This window comes from Jaculus jaculus, chromosome 2 (assembly GCF_020740685.1).
Source record: "Jaculus jaculus isolate mJacJac1 chromosome 2, mJacJac1.mat.Y.cur, whole genome shotgun sequence".
NCBI lineage: Eukaryota > Metazoa > Chordata > Mammalia > Rodentia > Dipodidae > Jaculus > Jaculus jaculus.
Window position 1 is genome coordinate 43155060 of NC_059103.1, and position 9386 is coordinate 43164445.

General features: G+C 53.8%; 1 protein-coding gene across 1 annotated transcript in view; it reads left to right on the top strand.

Moving 5' to 3' along the window:
• The first annotated feature begins 5021 nt into the window (after nucleotides 1–5021).
• Nucleotides 5022–9386, top strand: part of Skor2 (SKI family transcriptional corepressor 2) — a 47658-nt gene continuing 43293 nt past the window's right edge. The window contains 3 exon segments of the mRNA XM_045144523.1: nucleotides 5022–5066; nucleotides 7079–8142; nucleotides 8144–9386. The exon segment at nucleotides 8144–9386 is cut by the window's right edge and continues 374 nt beyond it. Coding sequence (XP_045000458.1) covers nucleotides 7129–8142; nucleotides 8144–9386 — 2257 coding nt within the window. The 5' untranslated portion in view covers nucleotides 5022–5066; nucleotides 7079–7128.

Below are 9386 nucleotides of genomic sequence, written 5' to 3' on the forward strand. Positions count from 1 at the left end.
GAAGTATGAGGAGGACTCGTTGATTCTCATATCAGTGGTGCACTGAAAAAAAAAAAAAAAACTGGGTCCTGCAAAATGCATTTTATTTTCTCTCTTCTTTCCCAGTTCTGGTTTGGATTTTGAGGTTTGTGCTCTCACTGTGCTTCTCTCTGGTAGCTCGCAAAGGAAAGGACTCTGATTTATAAACAATATTTTATAGAAAGCTCAAAGACTGCATCAGCCTCCAGAAAGCCAAGGACCATTTTTATTTCACCTATGGCTTCTTTCATGACTGATTCCTGAGTTTGCATGGTGTAACTCTAACTGAGACAGTGGAGCGAAAGCAAGAGAATATGAACTAGGCTTGTCAGGCTGTGGAAAACTTTGAGGATGAAAAGTACGAACTGAGAGTCATCAGCAATTGTTATCATTATGGCTATCGTTCTTGGTACATTTTATTATTAAATTAGGCTAAATAACACTGGCAGAAGGGGGGTATGTGTTTGTGTGACAAAAGTAGGAACAAGACTCTAATCCCAGAAGTTGAGAGGCTGATGCAGGAGCATTGAGAATTCTCAAAAGTTACACTAATAAACAAAAATAAAGGAAACACTAGACCAAACACCAGCAAGATACAGTTTTAGGGAGAACTAATGTTCCTCTCCAGGTACCTTGATTTCTCCCCTGCTCTCCACTAAATTAAAACACCACGGGCATATTTTATTCTCTGCTATTGATGACTTCTAAAATATCTTGTAACAAGACAATCCTTGTTTTCCAAGGAAGGGTTTTCTAGAATTACCATGTGCAAAATTTGTTAAGCACATCACATATATGGTATAATTTGATTCCCACTACAACCCAGTGAGGTACTGGTCCCTCTCCTCATTTTGCAAGTGAGACTTGTGAAAGTTAGGTAACTGAGAGTTTTCACAGCTTATAAGTGGATAAGGGAGAGGAAAAAATGTGCCTAGCTTCGTGAGTTTCTAGATCCCCTGTACTTCCTGACATACCAGACTTCATTTTTCGTCCAGGTCTACCAGGCTTCTGACTTCCTTTTCCAGTCCTGGGAGTAACATGGAAACCATTTATTTCCCTATTGGATGCAGAAATATACCAATGTCAAAAACACTTTTATGGCAGAGGCAGGGAGCAGGAATATTCCTCTCAGAGAATGAGAGTGGATAGAGAGAGAGTGGGAAAGAGGGATGGGGCAGACTCTTAGTTGTGTAACTGCAATAGGTTCCTCAACACCAGGCTGAGACTGGGAAACAGGGAGTGATGTCTTCTCTCTCCAACACCACTGGGTTTATTTAAGGCCTTTATTTTCCTTGATGTCAAATACAAGGAGGAGGGGCTGGAGAAAGGCTGGACCTCTCAGAACTTGGAGATGTGTCGGATGTGAGAAAGTAGGGGTCGTGAGTAAGACCTGTGTCACCTCTCGCCTGCCTCTTAGGTGCATGGGAGCCTTGCAGCAGCCCCCAGGCCAATTCTTGGGCTCTCTTGGCCACAGGCAAGATTTTGTCTTCACAGATTTGCTTGGGAGCGATTAGTGCCGTCAGCACCGCGGACAGCTCCTCCAAGGGTTTTGGCCTAAGATACTTACATCTTAGCTATGAGAAATCTTAAGATTCCTCAGTCAACAGGCTAAAGATTAAACTGCTTCCAAAGTGGAGGACGTTGCACTTGGCCCCTGGTGGCTTTAGGTTCGCTTGAACCAGTTGTTCATAGCCCTAGCTGTACAGCCCATCTGTACTGGAGAGCTGGTGTTGTGCCCTTGCGCGAAGCCTCTCAGCCTCTCCAGTTCCAAGGGGGGCCAGCTCGAGTTTGTGGTTTTCCTTTGGGTCCAATGTCTGGGTTCCTTTACCTGTCCTTGGCCTGGGTGAACCGCAGCCGCCCGGAGCGGAGATGAGAGTGGAAATGCTCTCCTTTGTGCGGTGATACATCATGCAAACGGGTGACACCAGTTTAACCAATAAAACAATTTGAATCAATTAGCCGGCTGAGGAGAGTCCCGAAGTGTAAAACGCATGTCAGTTCCAATAGGAAAGCATTGATTAACTCGGCCCAAATAGCCTCCTCCCACCTCCACCGGCTCCTCCCAGAGCCTGTCAGGGTCCCAGGGGCCTGACCAAGAACTGACAAGGACCCAGAGGCACCAGCAGGAGGCTTGTTCAAACTAAAGAGAAAGCAAAGGGTCTAAGACAGTCTCTAGCAGAGACTTGCTCACAGGCTCAAAAGAGAATGAGGCCAACATTCCACATTCGAACTTTGATATCAAGACAAGATTCTCTAAAGAGCAGAGCCCACTTTGAATATCTCTGAGTCACTTTCACTTCCCAAAAATGTAACTGACATGATTTTTCAAGCAGGACCCCAGACTCATTGGGGAAATAAAATGCTGCACTATTCTTAAAATTGTTTGCATTAAAACATTTAACCTCATATTACGCATTTCTCTTTCCAATGAAACTATTTTTTATTAAAATAAAGTAGCAAACAAAATGGCCAAAAAAAAGTTGTAGGTTTGTAGGCAGTAAGTTTCCAAATGTTGGTGTTTAGAAATTTGGGTGAAGTGATGACTAAGTGATGATTCCTAGGTATTGATTCCTGTCTAGAGCTAACCTGGGATTGAGGGGAGGTTTTCAAAAACAGAAGTGAGGGGTTGACACAGGGAGTCACACTCAATTCACTATGTATTCCAAACTCGCCTTCGACTCATAGCAATCCACCTGCCTCAGCCTCCTGAGTGCTGGGATTATAAATTGTGGAGCACCATGTTTCTTCAGCTTCAAGAAGTATGTTTTCAAAGACATTTATTAAAAAAGCAAAGATCTGTTCCACAAAGAGAAGTCATTTCAGTAAACCTGGGGTCTGCACAGTGAAAAGTGCAGACTGCAGGGCGTCTCCTCCCCTCAGCGCTGTAGACCAACGTGCCTCTCCTCAATTTCAGTCATAAAGTTCAACTCGGGGGTGGTAAGAAAGTCTCGAGGAGTTGGAGGAGAAGAAGGAATTAAGCTTGGTTCTGGAAACTTCAGAAGAGTAGAAGGGGAGGGAGATGCTTCAGTCTTCCTCAGGAAGGGATTTGAAAACAACAGTGTTCCTTTTTGGGGAGTGGGCTGGACAGGCAGAAACCAGAAGTTGCCTTTCTTTTCAAAGGGATTTGGGAACATTGGACAGGAAGTACACTGCTGATCTCAGCCCCTGAGGAGAGAGCCTAATTTGTGCTCTTAATGCCTTTAGAAATGAGCAATTTGGTGGATAATTATTTCATTGTCATTTGAAACTTCTCCCCCACAACAAACACCACAATTGTCATGGCTATGAAACCATGTTTTCAAAGCTGCGATTCCTGAGCCAAAAGCTCTTTGGATCTCTATCCGGTGGCTGTCCTTGGTTTTGTTAACCTTTGGAGCAGTGTACTGCTTTCACATGTTCAGTATTGCATTTAGCAGTGGTGTGCGCATGCGATGCCAGAGTCTGGGTTGGGCTTCGTGCTTGGTGGATAGCGTTCCATCTTGTCCACACTGTAACTGCCCATCTCTAAGTCTGTGCTTCACGGGGTGGCAATGGAAAATTCATCTGTGGTAGGACAGGGAGAATGCCCAGGTTTCCACACCCCAATGCAGCAGGTGTCCTTGGAATATCCTCCAAATAGATGGCTTCCTCCCTTTCTGATAAACTAGTTGGTGTTTGATTTGACTCTTATGGGCTAGTCACTTAGAAGATAATGTCCCATGCTACATTAATATCTTACTTTGGGGAGCTATGGGGAAAGATTCTTTTTCAGTTGGCCCCTTCATGTGTGGGGACGGGGCGTATGGGGTTTACATGCACTCGCATGAGTCCCTGAGACATTTTCTGCTCTAGGGGAACTAATAATTTGCCCAAGGGCCAGTCAGGGTGCAGGACTTCCCGGATACCCCACCCCAGTTTCTCCTTGTGTTACACAACTGCAGGGAGAGAGAGAGAGAGAGAGGAGAGAGAGAGAGAGAGAATGGGCACGCCAGGGCCTCTAGTCATTACAAATGAACTCCAGAAGCATGTGCCACCATATGCACCTGGCTTACATGGGTCCTGGGGAATCGAACCTGGGTCATTTGGCTTTGCAGGCAAGCGCCTTAACTGCTAAGCCATCGCTCTAGCCCTGCATAGAACTTCTAAACTGGGTTACGAACTGTTCCCAAAAAAATGGCTGTGGATGAGTGCACACAGGTTCGCTGACGTCCTAACCCACTTGCACACAGTAACTCTATCTTGCCCTAAAACTCAAACGTAAATGCCACCGTGGGGACACGCTTCTTGCGTCCTTCCTGGTTTCACATCGGGCACCCTTCGCAGAAACTTCCTGTCCTTTCCCTCGCTGGGCAGTGTTTCAGACGCTGAAACTAAGCTACAATTCTGTATCTACGGAGGGGCTACTGGCTTGCTCCCTTCCCCGAGAGTTGGTTCTGGAAGGAGGGGTGACTCAGAGAAATAAAAAGGGGACCATCCCAGGCAGGTGAACAGTTAGTTTGCAGGTGTTTAGAATCCGGGGCTCCGGCGATCCACATCGCCAGGAATATGGGCCGCAGGCCCTTCAGCTTTGCTCTCCTCAATCAGACCCGAGGAGCCAGCCTCCTTGGTGGTAGCTCTCATGCCTGCTGAGAAACGATCTCTCCCTAGCTTCTTCTCGCTTTCGCTCCCCCCTCCCTGCCTGGAACATGCCAGCCCTTTAATGTGGAGTGTCAGGGAGACGGTGACGTCACCTTGCCCGCTGGGTGGCGTCCCCTCGGTCGGACACGAGTTCAGAGACAGAGAAAGGCGCTGGCAGACTGTGCTCCACTTGGGGCTCGCCGGGCCGCGGGTTTGCGCGCGCCCACACTTCTTGCGGTGGAGGGGACACCCGCCGCGACCCAGGCCCTCCTTCGGCGACCCCCCTCCCCACGCCGGGGTTCGAGCGCCATTAGCTCCCACCAGTCCCAGGATCGTCGCTCAGCCCGCCGGAGTCCGACCCGCTGGATTCAAGGACCCGCTTGGATGCTTCGCCTCCGAGCGCCCTCGGAAGATGGGCGGCCAGCCACGCGCCTAAATCGAGGGGTTACCAGGTACTGAGGGGACCCACCCGGCCTGACCCGGCGGGCACCGGCGCTTCACTGTCGGTGGGGATGCTTGGGGGAACCAGAGAATCGAGCTGGGGGGTTGATGGTTCACCAGCCAGATGGGGAAGTGCGCCAGATTCTTGTCTCAGTTCAAGTAACTTTTAATTCTCTCTTCTCCTTTCACCCCTTAAAATAATGCCCCAAACTGGACCTTCTCATTTGTGTCTCGGCTCCGATGGAGTTTCTGGGGTGGTTTGGGGCAAACGTGAGGGGCATCCAAGAGCAGATACGTCTGCAAGGTCTCGGCTGCTAATGTTGGGAGTTTTTGATGAGCGAGAGCTCGCCGTGTTGTCGGATCTTTGGGAGAGAAATGAGCGTCAAAGGGCCATTTGGCCAAGCTAGGGCCAGCTGTGTCCGGCCTTGTCCCCTGAAATTACTATCTCCGATCCACCCAAAGTGACGAGCCCAGCTCTCCACTGATTTGATCGCGAGGTCCGTTCAGTCTTCTCCGGGGTTGAGGAGGACAGTGAGAGCTGAGGGCAGAAGGGCGAATCCGTCCATCCAGCTGTCATAAGAAGGGGCACAGGTGTGCGTGAGGGGTATGTTAGTGTATTCTCTGAAACCGCTGGAATACAACGTCTGGCGGACTTGGTGAGAGTGATTCTGCTAAGGCCATGGTGACTTTGGCCTATGCGTTGGACAGTGGCAGTCCAAGGCCACTGTCTGTTTTCATAGGGAAAGGGCCATTTAACTTGTTTTGACTTACCAGCATTGTCTCGAAGGTATTTTTCGCCTGGTTTTGTCTACATTTTCATCTTATTGAATATATCCCCACCCCCCATTGTGGTATCCAGTTGGCCTAAAATGAAATAAGGAATCTTAGCTCAGACTCACCTACACTTCCGCTTTCAAAGCTTCCACAACTACCTGCTATACAGATTATCGGTTCTGTCGGGTACCTTCCCCCCCCCCCACAATCATGTAAAGATATCAACATACACCGGCAAGGGCAAAAATGTCGCAGAAGGAGGTTTGCATGCAACTGAATTTGCTTTTTAAGGTCCACCAATAACGATCTTCAAGAACTGTTTCTTTGCACTGTTTCTGAGTTTCAAACACTTACCTGTCCTGACTCACTCCTTGCCATAGAGATGACAGGAAAGCCTTTTTTAAAAATGTTCACCCACAAGTCTTCACCCTCGCGTTTTAAAACTGCCTATCTGGAACCAGAACCACTCAGTCTGACAAACCAGTTCTTGACAAATTGGAAGTGAAATGTTCCATTTGGGTGCGATCGTGTATATAGATTTTCCCACCTCTACCAAAAGAAAAGAAAAGAAATTCTAATTACAGTAATAAAAAAAGTAAGAGCGAGAATGGGGAAGAAGGAGCCTCGTTTTGCTTTACTAAGCTGTGTTTCAAGCAGTAGTGAATTTCCCCCAAGGAAACCACAGACACCACAGAAATCACTTTTTAAACGTTTGGGTTTATTTCTTTTTAACCAAAATCAATTTATTTTCAACCAAATGTGAATGGTCTCTCTTTTGAAATTCGGGTATTAATGGCCAAGCTCCAGGCTTTCATAACTCCAATAATCTATACAACTGTCACTACTTTCTCTTTTCTGGTGGGCATAGCATTCCAGCAGCTTCCATAAATCCGGGATATGATCTTGATTTTCTTAGGAATTGGCTAATATAAGTAGAGACAGATAGAAGAAAAGTAAGTAGATAGATGAAGAGAATTTACTTTGGATGTGTAAATCAGAAGAAAAATTGTAGTGACCTACAAATCGCTGAACCTCCTAAGGGGCGACCTTGAAAGCAATGACAAGAGATGACCTTGTAATGTCTAAAACCTGGTCCTTTTACCCAGCAATAATCATGTCCTAACTAAAGCAAAAAAAGTCGTTATTCTTCAGTTAGCGCCTCACACTCCACCCCGTCTGTCTAAAACCAGAAAGGCTCAAGTCAACTCTTTCTCTCTCTCTCTCTCTCTCTCTCTTCCTTTCCTTCCAGTCTCCAAGACAGACCCCGAGGGCTCAGCCCAGGGTTCCAGGGCGGAGGAGATGGCTACCAGCCCGCTGCCTGGGCCCAACGACATCCTACTCGCCTCACCATCAAGCGCCTTCCAGCCAGACGCTCTGAGCCAGCCCCGGCCAGGCCATGGCAACCTCAAACCCAACCAGGTGGGCCAGGTGACCCTCTACGGCATCCCTATCGTGTCGTTGGTGATCGACGGGCAGGAGCGCCTGTGCCTGGCACAGATCTCCAACACGCTCCTCAAAAACTTCAGCTACAACGAGATCCACAACCGCCGCGTGGCGCTGGGCATCACGTGCGTGCAGTGCACGCCGGTGCAGCTGGAGATCCTGAGGCGCGCGGGGGCCATGCCCATCTCCTCGCGCCGCTGCGGCATGATCACGAAGCGCGAGGCCGAGCGCCTGTGCAAGTCGTTCCTGGGCGAGAACAGGCCGCCCAAGCTGCCTGATAACTTCGCCTTCGACGTGTCGCACGAGTGCGCGTGGGGCTGCCGAGGCAGCTTCATCCCCGCGCGCTACAACAGCTCGCGCGCCAAGTGCATCAAGTGCGGCTACTGCAACATGTACTTCTCGCCCAACAAGTTCATCTTCCACTCGCACCGCACCCCGGACGCCAAGTACACGCAGCCCGACGCGGCCAACTTCAACTCGTGGCGCCGGCACCTCAAGCTCACCGACAAGAGCCCTCAGGACGAGCTGGTCTTCGCCTGGGAGGACGTGAAGGCCATGTTCAACGGAGGCAGCCGCAAGCGCGCGCTGCCCCAGCCCAGCGCGCACCCGGCCTGCCACCCGCTCAGCTCGGTCAAGGCCGCGGCGGTGGCCGCGGCGGCCGCGGTGGCCGGCGGAGGTGGCCTGCTGGGTCCTCACCTGCTGGGGGCGCCGCCGCCTCCCCCGCCGCCGCCGCCGCCCCTGGCGGAGCTGGCGGGCGCCCCGCACGCGCATCACAAGCGACCCCGCTTCGACGACGACGACGACTCCCTCCAGGAGGCCGTGGTGGCCGCGGCCAGCCTCTCCGCGGCGGCCGCCAGTCTGTCGGTGGCCTGCGGCCTCGGGGGGCGCGGGGGCGGGCGGGGGCGGCGCCGCGGGCGGCTGTGTCACCGGAGTCGGCGTGGGCGCGGGCGCGGGAGCCGGCGCGGCGGCGGTCGCCAAAGGTCCCCGCAGCTACCCGGTCATCCCGGTGCCCAGCAAGGGCTCCTTCGGGGGCGTGCTGCAGAAGTTCCCGGGCTGCGGGGGGCTCTTCCCGCATCCGTACACTTTCCCGGCCGCCGCCGCCGCCTTCGGCTTGTGTCACAAGAAGGAGGACGCGGGCGCGGCGGCCGAGGCGCTGGGAGCGGCGGGCGCGGGGGGCGCGGGGGCGGCGCCCAAGGCCGGGCTGTCCGGGCTCTTCTGGCCCACGGGCCGCAAGGACGCTTTCTACCCGCCCTTCTGCATGTTCTGGCCGCCGCGGACCCCCGGAGGGCTGCCGGTCCCCACCTACCTACAGCCCCCGCCGCAGCCGCCCTCGGCGCTCGGATGCGCGCTGGGTGACAGCCCGGCCCTGCTGCGCCAGGCCTTCCTGGACCTGGCCGAGCCGGGCGGCGCGGGCAGCAGCGCCGAGGCCGCGCCCCCTCCGGGTCAGCCCCCTCCCGGGGTGACCAATGGCCCGGGTTCGGGCCCGTCGCCCTCCGCAGGGGGTTCGGGAGCTCGCGACGCGCTCTTCGAGTCGCCCCCGGGCGGCAGTGGGGGGGACTGCAGCGCCGGTTCCACGCCCCCGGCGGACCCGGCCGTCCCGTCCGGGGCGGGAGCCACGGCCCCCGGAGCGGGTCCCGCGGGCGCCCGGGTGCCCGCACCCCACCACCCGCACCTCCTGGAAGGGCGCAAGGCGGGCGGCGGCGGCTACCATCACTCAAGCGCCTTCCGGCCCGTGGGTGGCAAGGACGACGCCGAGAGCCTGGCCAAGCTGCACGGGGCGTCGGCGGGCGCGCCGCACGCGGGCCCGGCGCACCACCACCATCACCACCACCACCACCCGCACCACCACCACCACCACCACCCTCCGCAGCCCCCGTCGCCGCTGCTGCTGCTGCCTCCACAGCCCGACGAGCCGGGTCCCGAGCGCCACCACCCGGCCCCGCCGCCGCCGCCGCCGCCGCCGCCCCCGCCGGCCCCGCAGCCGCCCCACCGAGGCCTCCTGTCCCCCGAGGGCACCAGCTGCAGCTACCCCAGCGAGGACAGCTCCGACGAGGAGGACGAGGAGGAGGAGCAGGAGGTGGATGTGGAGGGCCACAAGCCCCTGGAGGGCGAGG